The sequence below is a fragment of the Ochotona curzoniae genome, unplaced genomic scaffold, assembly GCF_017591425.1.
Source record: "Ochotona curzoniae isolate NIBS_2020 unplaced genomic scaffold, NIBS_Ocur_1.0 contig_2210, whole genome shotgun sequence".
NCBI classification, from domain to species: Eukaryota; Metazoa; Chordata; class Mammalia; order Lagomorpha; family Ochotonidae; genus Ochotona; species Ochotona curzoniae.
Window position 1 is genome coordinate 4522129 of NW_024465369.1, and position 19038 is coordinate 4541166.

The 19038-nt window shown below is 36.6% G+C and overlaps 1 protein-coding gene across 1 annotated transcript in view; it reads left to right on the plus strand.

Annotated features, from left to right (window-relative positions):
• The first annotated feature begins 207 nt into the window (after positions 1-207).
• The window catches only part of THSD7B (thrombospondin type 1 domain containing 7B), a 717619-nt gene continuing 698788 nt past the window's right edge, over positions 208-19038 (plus strand). The window contains exon 1 of the mRNA XM_040971516.1: positions 208-377. Within this exon, the coding sequence (XP_040827450.1) occupies positions 239-377 (139 nt within the window). The 5' untranslated portion in view covers positions 208-238. The remainder of the gene's footprint in view (positions 378-19038) is intronic.

Genomic DNA, 19038 nt, shown 5'->3' on the forward strand with positions numbered 1-19038 from the left:
CCCTGCTTTCATAGGATGGTATGATGTCTTCAAGCAAGGACTAAAAATATGAACAATGAACTTCTAATCTTTAAAAGAAAATTTATGATACTGTCATGCCAAAGGTTCTACCAATGAAAGAGATTTTCTCTAATTTCTGTGCATAAGAGGCTTACTTGATTCTACTTTGATTTTTTTTTTTCTTTTCTTTTCTTTTCTCTTAGGAATAGACAAGTCACAAGACGGACAGACCTGAAGAATGTTTCCAAGAGATCGCGTGGCTGTCACTTGCTGGCCATGGAGAAGCGTGAGGAGGCTCTTCCTGTTGCTTTCTCTCTTGCTGTCTCATGCGGCTCATTTGGAAAGTAAAAAGGATAATCAGTTCCTCTGGAAAGCAGGTAGGAATGCCTTAGCTGTGCCTTTGTCCCATTTTCATTGTTGAGAAGAATATTCTTTCTGTCCTTGTTCTTCATAGCTGTGGAATAGCAGGAAATGTCTAAAGAAGGAATGTAGACTCTCTTTATCATGTTGACTTGGGTTTCTGTTCCAGCGTAATTGCTATCTCCGCCTGTGGTATTTCTGATTCTTCTGATTTTTTGTATTGTTGGCAGTTGAAGTTATCACTTCCAGGACAACACCTCCTTCTCCTTTGTTGAATGTTTCAGTATGGTTCTGTATAAGGAGAGTAAAAATGATATCTGAGGTTAACTGATAGCCCAAGTTAGAAAGGTCTTGCATCAGTTCTGTATGCCTCATTATTTCATATTTCAGGTTGGTTAAATACATATTATGAAATACTTTTTCAGTGTCTAGTGTAGATATTGTAAAATTAGGTTTGGGATCAGGACAAATTGCCTTATCAAATATATCTGGAAGGTTCTGACTGTATGTTTACCTTTGAGATCTTTAGCTACATCATGTACAGTTTTTAGAACTATGAATAAGTTGATATGGAGTCTGAAACATGTTATACAACTTCTATTCTTCTCTAAGTATTTCCTCCATATGGCTATGGAAAAGATTTGTTGGATTTCATTTCCAAACCTAATAACTTACTAATTTAAGTTATGAACCCCTAACATCTTGGCTTTTTTTTTTAACAGTTATGCTTTCTTTGTTCTGGATTTTAATTTCCTTAAAGTTTCATAATCAGATCATTTTAAATATTTATAACTGTTTCAAGAGTCCATTCTTACAAAAACAGATAACTTACATACTTAATATCTTGGAACTGGAAAATGTAATGTTGGCAGAAGATCTATGATCCTCAAAGAGTTTTCATTTTCCTCTCATCATCTGTGAATTAACGAGACTGTAAATGTATTGTATCATCACAGAAATATGTAGAAAGATAATATTTATAATATTTAAATGAGTTTGCAAAATGAAAGTGAATCATGCTTTAAAGTATATTAAATGAAAAAGTACCATTAGAGATATAGTCTGGAGGAAGTTTAATTGCATTAAAGCTTCCATAAAGTCATTTAATTGTAGTCTCTAATGCCTCATTTAGTCACTTATATTTTTCCCTCTATAAAAGTTATGGTTGCTTTTCTGCGAATGGGGATATTTTGCTTTTGTCATAAAAAACAAATGTATTATCAAATTGAAGTACGTATATTTTAGGTGTCTAAATTTCTCCATTAAACTTTGCAAAAATTTAAATTAAAATGGAAAACAGAAAACACAGATGAGCTACATGAAGAAAATCGGCTTATTTTAAAGCAAATAATCAAAATACCTGTTTTTCTAATAGTGGTATAACAGACAAGATGGTATGTTGCAGACTCTTCAGCTGACGCACATTTTGATAATTATCAAACTACAGTAATAGAAATGAGAATCCTTTCCTCCAAACGCATTGTCTGCTCATAGTAAGCATCCAGGTCATTGTTCTCATTTGCCCTTGTATTCATTGCTTCTTTCCTTTCTGTGTCACTGAAAAACTCACAAAACCATTAGTTTTGAATCTGAACCAAATTACTTGCATACAGCCAAATGTTTTAAAGGTAGAAATATTGTAAAGGTACAAAATTAAAAGCAAAAATCCGGAGCATCTGTTTTACTTGACAGTCTGCTTTGATTCGGTGTATCTTTTTTACCCATTGTTTCTTTTTATACCCTTTGCACTTGTAAATATATATTACACATATTTGTATAAAAGCATAATATTAAACAGAATATACAATATAAGCACATATATTTCTTTCGTTCTCTCTCTCTCTCTATTTCTCTCTCCTCCCTTCTCTCTGTCTCACTCTGTGTTTATAGTATTACTATTATTACTATTTACAGTTCTGTCAGCTCAGAAATAGCACTGGTAAAACACTCTTATGAAAGTGTGCTTTGTGTACAAGGTGTAGGACACCAACAAGGAATTGTGCACCACATCCTCACACTGTAGAGTTGGCAAGTTCACAATTTCCAGACTTGCAGGCACAAAAAGAAATAATTATTTCTGGAATGCATAGCGAAAACTTATTGAAAAGGTGGCTAACAGATGCCTTTATATGGAAATACCTAAATACTGATAATGAAAAATAGGTAGAGGGCTAAGGGGAATGAATGCTCCTATCTTGCTCCCTCCTTGTTCCCACATATCCTGCCCAGACCTTGTATATGATACATGATGCATGAGTGTAGGTCAGCCCCCTGGGCAGGGAGCAGAGTAGAGAATGGTAGAGACTGATGAATATGAAGATACCTAATTCATGCTTGTGTGCACACGTACCCACATTTCTCAGACAATCTGAATCATACTCTATATCCGTTTATATAGCTGGGTTTTATATAAGGATCAATAATGCAAATTATTGAATAAAATCAACTTTACGATTTTATTGATCACATGGTATTCTTTTTTATTTAGATTCATCAACTAATTTCACCAGGCTTAATTGATTTATCCTTTCTTCCCAATGACTTGGTATTTCAGTGGTTTCAGTTTTTTTTTTCTGAAAAGGAAAATGTATTTTATCTTAAAAGTAAGCAAGAACTTGATCGAACCACTCAAGCCCTACTTGGTCATCACCTCAGAATAAAACTTCAGCATCTTAACATCTGTTACTGTTTTTGTGGATGAGTTTATATCATATCTTGCATTTTTAGACTTTTTAAAAAATTTGAAAGTCAGATATACAGAGAGGAGGAGAGACAGAGAGGAAGATCTTCTGTCCTTTGATTTATTCCGCAAGTGGCTGCATTGGCTAGAGCTGCACTGATCTGAAGCCAGGAGCCCAGAGCCTCTTCTGGGTCTCCCATGTGGGTGCAGGTTTCCAAGGCTTTGGGCCATACTCGACTGCTTTTTCAGGCCACAAGCAGGAAGCTAGATGGGAAGCTGGCTGCCAGGATAAGAACCAATGCCCGTATGGGATCCTGGCATGTGCAAGGTAAAGATTTTAGCCACTGAGCTACCATGCTGTGCCCTACATCTTACATTCTTAAAATGAAGATGGCTGTATTTTTATAATACCTTATCAAATATAAGAATCCACATCTGTTGTAATCTGGATTTCCAAGGATACTCAAATAGATCATGCTTTGTTTTATAGTCCTAGAAGCCTTTCTCTAGGTTTAGGTTGTTGCCTCAGCCACTTCAGGTCTTTTTCCGTGTCTGTTGTTTGATCTTGTGAATCATTAGGTTAGATGTTACCTAGCTCCATTCACAGTAGTGGCATCTCTAGATGAGTCCTTTCTTTAGAAGAACTCCAGATGGAAGAACACGGATGAGTGACAGTTTGGCTTCGCATGATTTCTGTTGAACGCTTGGTGAGTTGCAAGCCATGGGGTCATTAGCTTTTCAGGGCTGTTGAATGCCTGTCATGACTGTGAATGGATCCTTTGAGCTGTGTGTAGTGCCAAGAAGAGTGGATATAGTGCAAGGGCAGTCGTGTCAGCAGGAGTATCAGATTAAGAGTCACGTTGCCTGTTGTTTTCAGTCAATGGAGCTACTCCTGCCTGTCTGCTTTGTGATGATGAGCAGATCACACTGTTAGCAACCATCTGTAAACAATTAATCCTCATTATTTGTACCTAGGAGTTCCCTCTACTCAAATACTTGGTGAATCCTTAAGGTGCCAGCCACACTATTTCTAGCATGGAGGGTTCATAGCAAGACAATAGAGGATTTTGGGGCAATGGTGACATGGTACAACTGATTTTTCCCAAGGTGATTTTTTTAAGATGTATTTATTTATTGGAAAGTCAGATATACAGAGAGGAGGAGAGAGAGGAAGATCTTCCGTCTGATGATCCACCCCCCAAGTGAGCGCAATGGCTGATGCTATGATGGTCCGAAGCCAGGATCCAGGAACTTCTCCTGGGTGTCCTATATGGATGCAGGGTCCCAAGGCTTTGGGCTGTCCTTGACTGCTTTCCCAGGCCGCAAGCAGGGAGCTGGATGGGAAGCAGAGCTGCTGGGATTAGAACTGGCGCCCATATGGGCTCCCAGTGCGTTCAAGGTGAGGACTTCAGCCGCTAGGCCACGCCGCCGGGCCCTCAAGGTGATTTGAATAGGGCCTGTTGTGGGTGGCCAGGTGAAAAAAGCAAAATGGAACAACCAGCTAGGAAGCTACTGCAGATGGAAAGAGGAGTGATGAGAAGGAGCCCGGGTCATGGCAGTGGAGGTGCTGACACAATGGTGAGTTTTGTGTATATTCTGGGTCCATAACCTTTGAATGTATCCAAAATCACCATTAGTGATTTTGCTTTGCAGGGGAACATTTGGCAACATTTGGAAGTGTTTCTGGCACAGGACTTCATCTCCCTAAACAAGGAGTCGGCAAGTCCCCAAATGTTAATAGTGCTGAGATCAAAGTATTGCTGTCATGATTGGATGGTGGGAAAGGCGTGAGGTGAAATACTGTGAAATACTGACTTGTCCTCAGTAACTGACTGGGTAGAGTTACCCTCATTGAGATCAGCAGACTGTGAAACGGCCTCTGTGGAGGGAATGTGGTATCAGGAATAAAGTGCTGGTTGTGCACATTTGTGCTAATTAGTACTAATTCCTGGTGAAGTTTTGACCAAAACATTGGAAAGGTGAGGTCTGATCTTTAGAGAAACCATTATGTTAGAGGTGGAACTTTTGAAGCAGTGGTTAATGGCGCAGGTTCCTAGCCTTCTGCCTCTCTTGTGGGAAGCAAGATGGCGCTCCTGAATCCTGGCTTGTATCTGGTCAAACACTGGTGGCTGATGTAGATGTTTTGAGAGTGAACCAGTGGGTGGAAAATCTTTATCTCTGTCTCTCCCTCTCTTGATGCTTTGCAGATAAATCAATACTTTTTAACATGAAAATGATATTGCATTAGGAAGAAGTGATCTCACATTTATTGATATGCAATTGTATTTTAAATAATAATGTTATCAGCGTTGCGATTACTTTAAGAAAACATTGCATTATACATTAAAATGTATAGTATACATTAAAGCTTAAGAATCTTAGAGAAAATGCAATGCACTCAAGAGAGAACTGTGTTTCTTAATTTCTTCTAGAAGTGTAAGAAATATTTCTTCTGGGAATTTGGTTAAATTGAAGTCATTTTATTTTCTTCTGTGAGTATTTATCTAAGAGGCAAAATGTAATACACTGTCAATGCTCTTATTACTGGACGATCAGAAAGCATAGACAAACAGTGCATGGTGTTTACCACAGAAAATTCTAATTATTTTTCCTCAGAGACCACAAGCGCTCATTTTGTATCTCTCTCAGCAGGTCCAGAAAAGTATAATTACCTAGATAACATAAGTTGCTCTGTTATTTTTTTCCCTACAAGCCCTAAAATCTGGACTACCTCCTGTCAGGGGGTTTTAGTAGTTTTCTTCACTACCATTTCTGATCATTTCTGAAAAAAGAGATTGGATTCACTTTTTATAAACAGACTAGGAACACATGGTGTAAAACTTCAATATTACTGCAATCTTGCTAAGATGCTGCAGTCGTTTCTCGCTTCCCAGTTTGACCACTGATAGGCCTCCAGTTTCAACTGCTTTTGCTCTTTGTGTTGAGGCTCACAACACAGATGATATGCTTGTCGTTGGTGCGTCTTGATTCAGAAATACTAGCTATTTGTATTAATTTGTTGTGTTAGGTGGTGATTTATCTCTCGTCTAGCTAATCCTCTCCTCCTGCTATAACCCTTCAGAATGCTCAAATCAGTATACACTGTTGATTTTTAAAAATGTTTTATTTTTATTTTATTTTGGTATGTGATGGGGAGAGGAGAGATGCCCTGTGGTTCACTCCCCGGAGGTCCATGACATCCATGGCTGGGCCAGGCCCAAGTACAGGGTGAAGGAACTCAATTTGGGTTTCTCTCATGGGTAGCAGTGACTCAGGTACATAAACCATCACCTGCTACCTCCCATGATGAACATTAGCAGGAAGCTGCGTGGGAAACAGGGCAAAGACGTGGACCTACGCACTGCAATATGAGATTCGGAGGCCTGAATGGGGACTTCATTGCTAAGCATCCTCAATCTCCTCTCATTCCAGTGCTGCTTTGCAGTACAGCTGTTACTCTCTGATGAGCCAAGCAGTGTGCTCTGCTTCCACACACTTCCTTGTTCAGCTGTGTTACAAAGACATGACAAATTACCTATTCTTTTTTTTTCTTTGTTTATTTTGCTTGGTCTCCTTTGAGCCTATTGCTACTATTTCCAAAATGCATGATTTGATGTGACACATGCATGTTAGTCATTTTAGAAATAAGCATGATTCTAATCACTGCATCAGAATTTCAGGAGTAGATATTCTTAGAATCTTCTGCCCCATGGTTCTGTTTGGACTGTGGTACCAATATCACGTGTGGAATATCCCTTCCGCTCCTTGTTCTTCCTCATCTTGGATTCTGGGTTCCTGGTGTGTTGCTTCTCTTGCTATAATTCCTATGACACCTATCATAGGGTGCATTGGAAGTGATTTTTCAAGTCCTTTCCTTTCTGAAAGTGTCTTTGATGAATAGCTTGGGTGTGAATTCAAGGTTAAAAAGTACTTTTCAGTCTAGATTTGGAAGTCTTGCCAGGGATTGTTACTGAGAAATTTGATGTCTTTCTGGTCTCATCTCTTGTTTTTTTGTTACCTGTTTGCTTGTTTTTTTTTTCTTTCTGTATCTCTATCTTTCTATAATACCCCTTTTATCTGTTGAAGTTCTAAAATGTTTGTAACTATGTATTTTGAGGTTATTCCTTTTTCATTTGTTGTGCTTAATATTAATGCAAATTTTAATGGATAAACTCATGTCCAATGATCCTGAAGTTTGTGTGATATGATTCCTCCCAGTGTACTTATATTCCTTCTGAAGCTCTTCAGATACTACACATGTCAAACTTACCTTCAACTTCTAGATACTTCTCTCGTTGTTCTTTTTATTTTAGTCTAATTTCTAAATTCCTTTCCATTTTATTTTCATATGGAACTTCCTGTTGAATTATTTTTTAATTTCTGGCTGTCACATTTTTTAGTTTCTGTGATCTTTTTTACTTACGCCGTGATTTTTAAAAGAAGGTATCTTATTTGATAGATATATCACCCTTTTCATTTGGAGAAATTTCATTTGATCTTCCTCATTCTCTGTATTATACATGCTTCTTCTTAATCACTTTTCCTATTTTTCTTTTAAATTTAAAAATCTCTTCTTACCTGGGGAGACTTATTCCATGCTAGTCAATTTTTAGTTACCCTTTGGTGTTGCACATTAAGAGTGAGGCACTGACACTGAGTGTGGTGAATATTTGACCCAGCTTGCTACACTATTGGGACTTTTTTCATGGAAAGTTCATTTTCTATTGTTAAATGGATCCTTCAAAAGTCTATCTCCACCAATATGTAAAGGGTTGTGTCTTTTCAGCTGAATGCTGGGTGGTTAGAGTAAAGATGTCCCACACGCAGTGGCTTCACCGGTACAATGATCCCTGCCTTGCGTGAAAAGATTGACTTGCCTCTCTGCTCCACATGGCTATTCAGCTGTGCATTTTCTCTTTAAAAGTGTAAGGTCAAGATTCCTATCTGCCCATCTAAACTCAGCAGTGGGGCTCTCCAGAATCTTGTTGCTGGAAAGGGCATTGAGGTGAATTTTGAGTAAGTGACACAGAAATCCCATATATGTTTCAAGTGTTTTATTGCTATCTAGGAGCTCACCTCCAAATAGAGGCTCCAGAGAGCACTACTAATTACTTTTATTCACTTATTGAAGGAGTCCTTGGGCACATCTTAGTGTTCTCAGAGTATCTTGTACTATTGCAATCACGTGCTGGCAGGTGCTGGAGTCTCCTGGAAAACTGCACTCACATATATGGCACTTGGATAAGGAAGACTCAGATGTCTCACAAAACCAAAGAAAGCCTGTAAAAGTGAGATTGGAACACGAATTAAAAATTAATCAAATACCTAAGGTTGGAACTTGCCATCTCTCTGTGTTGAGATCTCAGGGTAGTAGTTACCCTTTCATGGTGGTTGAGAACTTTCCAGGTGTGCTTCAACAGAGGAACAGCTAGGAGCTTCATGGTCAGATGTGATCTAGCCTGGGAGTTGGACATGGTCATCTCTGTTGCCCTCCATTGCTTGCTAGTGAGTCTGTAATTCCATGTCTTATGGGGATAGGAAAAGAGGATTTGCAGACATATTGAAGTCCACCCTTGCTCGTCAGATCTGTTCACATTCTGCTAGTGAGAAGATACTCACCTGTTCACTCCTAGTCCCAGGCAAGGTGAGAGGTGTCATCTGTAGTAGGGATGGACATATTCATGATAAACAATTCTCATTATAGGGAATATTCATTGTCTGTTAAACCCTTGCTCTATGCCAATGCAGGACTTCTGAGCAGAGGGCACAAAGAATTTGGGGTGGATGTAACTCTGCATTTGGTTTCAAACTGTACATTCCAACACTCTTCTAGAATGCCTTTTCTTTGTTTTGCACTTTGCCTGCCCTTCTCAATAATGTTTTTCCAGGGAGCTGAGTTTTGATTGCATTTGTTCTTGCAGAGGATGACCAAGGGGAGATGAAAGGATGTGGGAGGTAATTAATTCGATTTATGGATGTTTCATTACTCTTCAGTCACAAACTTTGCCCCTCCCTTGAGCCTCTATGTGCCAAAGCTTGCCAGAGCTCTGCAAGTCTAAACTAACTTCTCGTTGCTACCATACTCCACAATAGTCCCCTAAGTTTTTGACAAATTGCTTTGAGCTCCTGTTCCCAAATTCACTGCTTTCCACTCTCAGTCTTCAGCTTCATGTGTTTGATTCTGGTTACCTATTCTGAAGCCTTTATCGTCGTTTCAGCAGAATGTTGAAAGGGTGTGATAATTTATGCACACCTCATGTCTCCCACATTCATGGAAAGTCTTCTCATTTAGGCTTTATCACTTGTTCACCACAGGCTGTTTATTATGCTGTGCAACTGGATTCATTTTGTAGTGATTGATCAGATTATTCTGTCTGAGTATTGATCTGCAATATGTCTATAATACAATGAAGTAGATGCAAAATGAAGTAATTAAAATGTGTTAGAGGACTCTAATTCAATTGGTCTTTGGAGTTGGGGAGTAGAATTAGACTATTGAACTGGTGATTGGCATGAGAAGGATTTCTGCCTGGTCATCAGATTATCCATGGAGAAATTCCTCTATGGAATCTAGAAGTAAATTTACTTTCACTTTTTCTTTCATAGTGGAATTTTTGCATCTTACAGAAATTTGAATTATTGTAAGTAGAAAACAGATTTCTAAACAAAAAAAATTTTAAAAATCTAAGTTCAAGCCAAGGCAGATCTGTAAAGTGGGATTGAAACATGAATTAAAGACTAGATGATAGTTTCATGAATTCATAAAGCAACCTCAAAAATTTACTTTGCAAAGCTCTTTCATGGCCATCACCTTAAGTGTTAGTTTTTAGCACAGTCAATCTGAATTGGAATCAGATTGCTGAAAAAGTCAGCCTTCCTGTGGATTCCTTGTGCATTCACACTGTCCTTGCAGTTTTGAATTATATTTCTACAAAGTTCCTAGATCCTTACCACCGCAGATAACATCTGGGCTACAAACATTAGACTTGTATGTGATAGCTGCTACTGAATCATTCAAAAGGTGTACATTTAGCACTTGTATTTATGACTTTCTTTTAATAATAGGCTCTTAAAGCTTGTTATCATTTCTTAGCAGGTATTTGAGCATGAATTAACCATCTCATCTTTTTATTTACTTCTTTGGAGTTACTATGGAAACCAAATTGTGGCTCATATAGGGAATGTTTCATACTTTCTTCCTTCCATTCATCATTGCCCTACCTCCACCAAGAGTATAAAATAAAAAGCCATTGTGCATGTCATGAGCACTTTGCCCAGTGGTTAAAATGCTGTTGGGATGTCTATCCCTCCATGAAGCGCCTGGCCTTGAACCCCAGCTCTGCTCCTAATTCCAATTTCTTGTTTGTGAGCACCGTGACATGTGGCAGTTGATGGCCCAAATACTTGAATACCTGCAACTCATGTGAAGACCCAGACTGATTGTGGCTCAGTCTCAGCTGTACCAACATTTAAAGAATGAGCTAGAGTTTGGGACCCTTAGATCACCCTCTCTTCTTCCTTACCCTCCATCTGCATTCTTCCCAACTCTTTTTGTGTTTCAAGTAATAGAAAAACTATAGTTTCTCAAGAGTGTAGACAATCACCATTTTCAGTTGGTTTTGCTCATATGTTACAATACTATGTATCTTAATTAAAATCCTCTGTGAAAACAGTTTTATCTCACAATGGTGAACATAATTCCCAAATGTATTTCACTACAAAAGTAACAGCATACTTGTTAAGAATAACATGAATTTTTCCTGGATTTTTCCTCAGGGTTAATATTTTTAAATTGGTTATAGCAAGGATTTCAGTTGCTAAGCATATATTCTTATAAAGGAGTGCTCCATTTTAATCTGTTTAAGAAAATTACTTTCAAGATGTAATTTTTAGATATATATGTACAGAACTTTTATATGATTTTCAAATTCTGAAACCTGCAAATAATTAAAGAGCTGACACTGCATCCTCAGCAGAGTCTGTAACAGAGTGGTTGAGTGTTGGGTTTTAGTAAATCCAACTCTGAATTCTAATCAAGCTGTGGGCGCATCCGTTATCTTGATGCCTCTTCTTTCTTATTAGTAAATAGGGAATAGATGACAAAAGCTGTGTAGCATTTGTTCATATACTGGAGTTCATACTCAACTAAATTTTCTCTATTTGGAATAAATATTACATGCAAAAAGTCATATGAAGCATTCAAATAATGGTACTTTTGATTACTGGACTTGAATTTAGATGAGTCCCAAGAATTGCCTCTTGCAATGTTCAGGCTTGAAATCAGGATTAAGAAGAATGCAAAGGTCACTTCTAAATGTGGTAGAAAGTTCAAGAATTATTCTATTATTCTATTACTATTTTATTTTTCTCACCTGGGTTATGCAATAGCCCTTGGCTATTGTAGACAAGATAAAAAAGTTTATATTAATATTTAAGAAAACCCAACTGACTGACATAGGTGTTAATGTAATAGAGCTAAAACTAGTCCACTGGTCGTTCACTATTTGATTTTCCATTATAAAAAATGTCTTTCCATTATGAAAAAAAGTTCTGTGAAACTTAGAATGGACTATAATGTTGCCATTCTCTACAGTCTCTCATACCCAATATACTGCTACTTGTATGTTTCTTTATATTTCATGTGAAATGGTTACTATTTTGGATGATTGATCATCTAGAAGAACAAGCAGTTCATGGCAAATGAAGGTTTATTTCACACAGTTGTAATAGTAGTAATTATTAGAATGAAAAATGAGCTGTTTTGAACTGTACTGAAGCATAATTTTGCAATAAAATGTACAGTGTTAATGTACATTTCAGTTTTATTAGCACATTTGCCAATTTGTGCAGCCAATGCCATAATCCAATTTTAGGTCATCATGCTCATTAAAGTCCTACATGCATTCAATGCCTGTACCAGCCTCAGCACTAGACAGCCACTAACATGTTTCTATATTTGGCCTTTTCTGGGTATTTAATAACATTCAATGATTCCATATATATACGAGTTTTTATGACGGGCTTCTTTAATTTCACATACTATTTTTAATTTCTTGCATATTGTGCTTTATTTGTATTGCTTAGTAGTACTATTGTACAGACTATAGCACATTTTAAAAATCAAATCACATGTTGATAAACACTTATGTTGCTTCTGCCTTTTTTATAAGGATGTATTTTCTATATTCAAAAGGCAAAGTAGCATGGAGAGAGGAAGAAATAAAGAAAGAGATCTGTTGATTCTCTCTAAATGGCTACAACTGCTAGGAGAAGCCAATGACAGGAGCCTAAATATCTGTCAAGTTTTCCTACATGGTTGGCAGGAGTAATGTAGTTGGGCCACCTTCTGATGCTTTCCAAGATAGATTAGCAAGGAATTGGATCAAAAATCGAAGTCGCAACTCAGACTGGTGCTCCCCAAAGGGATACTGGTATCACAGGCAGATGGTCAACCTGATGCACCGCAGGGTTACCCACTTTTTTTACTCTTTGCATGTATATCTATAGATAATGCTGTGAAACTATTTCATGTAATTATCATTGTAGGCATATGAAATGGCATAAACATTTGTGAAAAAAAATTAAAAGCAAAGTTTATTTTAGTATAGATACTTTGAAACTCATGTGTAGCAATATGCATTTTCTATTAGCTTTTCAAAGGTTGGAAGTTTCTTTACCTGTCTTGGGAGTGGAATGGTTGGGTTCCACGTCAAATACATGGTTAACTTGTTTAGGGCTACAAACATTTCTAATAAAATTTATGACAGTATGTTCCTATCATCAATATATGGGGGCTTCTCTTAATATCTTTTGTTTTATGATAATTATTTTAGTAAATCTGAAATAATGTGTCATTATTTAGATTTTATTTTACCAGTGATATTTTCTTCCCAAGTATTTATTGGTTGTTAGTAACTTGAAGGAGACATCTATGCCTGGCTGCCTTGTTTGCTTTATTTTTATAGATTGTGTGATGAATGTGTGAAGCCTTTACATTTTGCTGGGACTGTGCAGTGTTTCACAGGTAGTGTAAACTGCCAAGATCAGCCACTGAACAGTCATTATTTTTAAATTGGATTGTTTGTATTCTTACTGATTTTGAAGAGTTTTGTTGTTGTTGTTGTTATTGTGTGTTTGAGTCTTACACTGAAGATAAAGATTGCAATGTGGACTCATAATTTATTGTTATGGATAATTTGTTGAAAAAGAAAAAAAAAACTTTTCTCATGGAATTGCCTGGACGTAATTGTTAGAGATGAACTTACCGTAAATATGAAGACTTATTTGTACAGTGTCAATTATGTTGCATTGATTTTTGTATCTGTCTTACAGCCTATTCTATATTGTCTTGATAGCTGGAGTTTTAAAATACATTTTGAATTTGGAAAGTGAAAAAAGTCTTGTTTGTACTTTTTCATGATTTTTTAAATTTCTATTTTCAATATACAATAAGTTTGTTAAGCTTACTATAAAAACCTGATGAAATTTTGGTAGGGCTTGGGTTGACTGCATAAATAAATTTAGAGAGAATTAGTATTCTAAATTTATTGGGTCCCCTAGCCCACTAACATAAAATGTCTTGTCTTTTCAGTGATTTAGCCAAGCAATTTTTGCATCTTTTTTTGTGTAGCCTTTGTTAAATTGATTTCAAAGTCATTTAGTTATTTTGAGTGGAGATTTAAAAATTTTTTTTTGTTTACTGCTAGTACAAGGAAATACAGAAGATGTTTAAAATGATTTATAGGTCTTGTATTTTGCCAGGATGGGTCATTAAGCTATTATAGTAATTAAGAAACTTTCTGATTTAAAATTGATAATCTGGTCATAGTTATAGCACAGTGATTTAGTCCCACATTCAGGACTCGCACATGCCTCCCACTTACTGTACTGGAGGGTCTGGGATCAATTCCCTTTTCTGATTCTGATCCTATGTCTTGCTTAGTGCATATCGTGGAGGGAGGCAGCCTGTAATAGCCCTGCTGTACAATCAAGAGACCTGAATTAACTACCTCCTGGCACTGGCCTCACCCAGCCCTGGTAGTCACAGGCATTTGGGGAAAAGCCAGCACACAGAAGATAAATGTGTATTTTTTCGCTGTTTCCCTCTATCACTGACTGTGATTTTCAAATAAATAAAAAATCAACAAAGGTTAAAAAAAGTGGTGTTTTGGATCTGTATGGAATCATCTGGTGTTTCTGGATATTAAATGTAGGAGTAACGCTTGGTCGCAGTACTCTCTGCCTAATCTTTAGATCTGATGCTGAGAGACTGAGACCTATTTGTCAATACTGCCTGTCAGTCTAAAAAGCCAATTCCTACACCCTTACCTTTGGAACAGTCTTTTTTCCAGTCACTAAATCACTATAGTAAATACAGCTTAAGGTACCAGCCAACTGTGTTAGGATATATATTCTTATTGTTAAATAAGTAGCTATTAAGGGATAGCACTCTTTGGTCAATATCTTTTCATCTATATTATTGAGAATATCTTGTTCAAATAAAGAAAGTCTATGTTATTTCTCTGTTTCTGATTAATTCTATAGGGCTGCAATGTTCTAGCCCTTTGGGAATTAAATGTCATATGTTTGTTTTAATAATCACCTGTATATTACTACAGGTGTTCAGTAACTACTATTTATCTTTATATGATGTATGATAAATACTTAACACATCCTTTTTTGTATATATAAAGAGAACAGATTTCATATGCTACATATACATATGTATATATATGTAGAGAGAGAGAGTGAGAGAGAGAGAACAAGCGAGAGATATCAAGGCCATAATACATCCCACTCACTCTCCTTTGCTCCCTTCATTCCTCTTCCCTTTCTTATTTTACTTATGTATTTTCAACTTACTTTAATTTTAAGCTGAATCCTTCACTGAATAAATGATTTAAGAAGTAGTAAGTAGGAAGACCACTATTCCCTGGAAATAAATAATGTTTTCAAACTGTTCCTTCATGCAGTAACTTTTCTTTAGTGAAGACGTTTGTAAGTATCTGTATACCAAATGATAGGGCATGCATTTTTAAATATCATGACTTCCATACACAAGAGATAACATGCAGAACACATTTTTATGTGCCTGATTAATTTTGCTTAGCATAATGATCTCCAGTTCCATTATTATTATTATTATTATTATTATTATTTGCTGCAGATATCAAAATTGAGTTCATTTTTGGCTAAGTGATAGTTCATTGTGTGTATACAATTCCATCGTCCAGTTGTCAGTTGATAAGTATCTATGTTGATTCCATGTCATTGCTATTATGAATCTGCTTGTAATAGACATGGGAGTACAGATATCTCTTTCACATGCTGACTTCATTTCCTTTAACTGTATTCCCAGAAGTAGGATGGCTGGCTCTTATGATAGATATGTTTTTAGTTTCTTGTGTCCCCTCCATATTGTTTCCCATAACAGTAGTACAGATTTTTGCGTTCCCACAAGTATTGTAAAGGTTGCATTTTCTTTATAATCTCACCAGCATTTGTTATTTTTTAACTTTTGGAAATAACCATTATATCTGAAGTGAAATGATATCTCCTTGTATTTTTTATTTACACTTCCCTAACGGCTAGCATTTTTTCCCATGTATTTCTTGGCCATTGTATTTCTTCTTTTGAAAAATGTCTATTCAGATCCCTTACCCATTCCTTAACTGGACTGTTGTATTGCTGCATTTACTGAGCGTGTTATATATTCTGCATATTTTTTATATTTTATTATTAACTTTAGTACAGACATGATTTGCTCATGTTTTCTTTTATCTGTCAATTGTTTCTCCTCTCTCTTTAACATATTTTACTTATTTATATGAAAGGCAAAGTTTATCCATGCAAGGGAGAAGAGGAGGACAGAAAGAGATCTTGCATCTGCTGGATCACTCCCTGATTGTCTGTAACAGCTATGTCTGGGGGAGGCCAAGGTCAAGAGCCTTGAAGTGCATCTAGTCTCCCACATAAATTCAGAGTCTCGAGGATTTGGGTCATCTTCTGCTGTTTACCCCGGTGAATGAGCAGGGACCCAAATCTGAAGCAGAGTTGCTGGGATGCCTGGTATTGTGACCAGTGGCTTAACTTGGTGAGTCACAACGCTGACCTGCCCCTTTTACTCTGCTGATTGTTATCTTTGCTGTGGAGAGGATTAAGTTGGATATAGCACTGTTTGTCTGGTTTTGTTTTGATTGCATATTCTTTTGGGGAGTTATTCAAAAGTGGCCTTAGCAACGTCCAATGTTTTCCAATAAGCAGTTTCAGGAATTCAGTTCTTAACATTGATCCTCCATTCCATTTGCATTGATTTTTGTACAAGATTTAAAGTAGGGCTCTTGTTTCAAGTTTCCCTATGTGGTGGTGCAATTTTCTCACTATTATTTTAGTGAAGAGAACATCCATCCTCCAGGGAATATTTTTAGCACGTTTCTCAATGTTGGTTTTAGATATGTGGATTTATTTCTGGGGTTCCTATTCTGTCCTTTTGGCCCACCTATCTGTTTTGATGTCAACATCATACACTTTTGGTTATAGTGACCTGTAACAAGTCTTGGAATCTGGTATCCTGATGCATCTGTTTTTGTTTTTATTGTACAAGGTTGATTTGGTTGTTCTGGATCTTTTGTGAATTTTGAGATTGTTTTTTTCTAACTCTGTGAAAAATATCACTGATATTTTGATGTAGGTTATATTGAATCTTTAAATTGTTTTGGGTAGTATGGGCATTTTGCTAATATTAGCTTTTCCAATACATGAAGATGAGGGGTTTTTTCAACTTTTTTCTTATGGCTGTTTTTGTGATGTATTCTTATATGTCAAGTGTTATAAGCTGATTTTAGGTTTCAGTCCTTGAGTCACTTCAACAAAGTGTAAGTGCTATAATAGCTACCAAGTTGATGAAATGCCAGTGGATATGCATCTGGCAGCTTTGGTGGTACAGCCTCTTGTTCATAGTGTATCTTGTATGGCTAGTCACGAAAAATCATTTTTTGAATTAGAACTTAATAAAAACTTTCCTGCTCTGAGCACTAAACTCCACTCCCTATGTGATTAGTGGTTTCATTTCTTTCTCAGCAGCGGAGTAATGATTATGGCTCTCGATGCAGTGAGAGAGATAAAGAGATTGATTAATTTTACTTGAAAGGGCATATGTTCAAAGAGAATCTGGTCAGAACACCATGAAGGAAGATCTGACATCTTTGCAGCCAGGAGTTACAAAGTTACGCAGTGTCTGACTGGTGCCAAGAATGGAATAACTAAACCAAAGTTACTAATCCCCTTGGTCCAGAAAACCTCAGGTCTTGCCCAGACCTCCTCTATCCGTGGGTTTGTGTGTGTCCTTGCTGACTTTCTGCAGTCTTCCCTTTTTGACAGCTCTAAAAGATTTTTTAGCTTCCTAATCTTAGACATACTTTTGAATTGCATATCGTTATGGATCACTAATGCCAAAGTTGCATCTAAAACATGGGCTCTTTTATAATACCTTGCGCATGTGTGCGTGGACACGGGCACACATACATACAAATCAGATACCCACATACCAAACAATGTTTTGCTTTGAAAAACATTTTCAGTATTATGATAGTGTAGCCATAGAAAACAGCGTTATTACATTTTATAAAAGATAAAAATAAATGTTTTCTTTAGCTAATGGTTTATCAGCTTATATTTATTTAATATTTAATATTCCCAGGGAAACTTTTAAATCATAAGTATATCTCTTTGGATACTTCTCCCTTTCATGTTCAGTGTGTGGTGTAACCTGTAGAACAAATGCTTTGAGAATTTTCAAGTGATTAAAAACTTTAAATATAGAATATATGAATATTCATAAGACAATGGGATCATATTTTGATGAAAACAAAAAAATCATTACTATGCGTTTTATGGGAAACTTAGATGAAGTAAGCTTTGCTCTGAAGTCTATAAATGAGTGGGTGGGCCTGTGTTACTAAATAAGTAATGTATGTATAACATTCATTTGGAGATGTCTTTCATATAGAAATATCCACTGTAAGGCTTAAGGTGACAAGATTGTGTGCATACACAGTACATATGAAAAAGAATCATGGTGACTCCTCATTTCTTGGATGTTTTCACAGTTTTGCTAGATGAGGGTCTTTTTAACCCAAAAGGCCTTGAGTGGTTTGTTACCCTGCTTTTCTTCTGAAGTTGTAGGATTCTGTTTGTGCGGCAGGTAATTCTTGGGCATGTACTCCATGTCAGGTGGTATTGATGCGGATGCGGGGCTGCTACTTTTCCTGCCTTGGGTAGAATAAATAAATCGTGGCCCATGAAACCCTGTTCTGAAAAAGGACCAAAAAAGTTTTTCCTCTAAATTTGTATTCATTTAAGACAATTATGTTTTTCTTTAAGTCGTCCAGTGATTTTTAAGATTTAGACTATTTTCTTGGAAATTTTAGTGCTTCCTAATCATTAAACTCTAAAACAGACAGTAAGGTCACTAAAAGGATGGTGATGAGATGATGGGGTTAGGGGATGCTGAAACGCTTCTTACTGCTTAGGTTTAATTTTTAAGAATATTTGGGGAGGTGACTTAACTTACACCACCCCCCTAGGCAATTTTATTTATAATACTCAAAGGAATTATGTATTCTCACTAGGCGTTTTAAAACCAAGAGTACTTTGTTAAGAAGTTTTCTGTGAAGTATTTTGTATTCAGTTTTAAAGTCAGTGATGCAGTAAAAATTAGGCTTGTCTGTTTCTTACTCATCTTTGTTAGACTCTGGTTTATTTGCCCTTGATTGATTTAGTAATAAATGAGCCAGCTTTCAGCAAAGAATGGTTTAATGATTACAGATTTCAAGGCCCCAAATCAGGCTAGAAGTTATGTTGAAATGGTTTCCAGGATGGATTAGTCAACAGTTGTAGAGTGTACATCACTTGACCTGATACTCCCCTGCTATTCTAAACTAGTGTCCTGTAGTTCAACTATAAATGTTAAAGGGTTGAATTTGATGGTGCCACTTAAC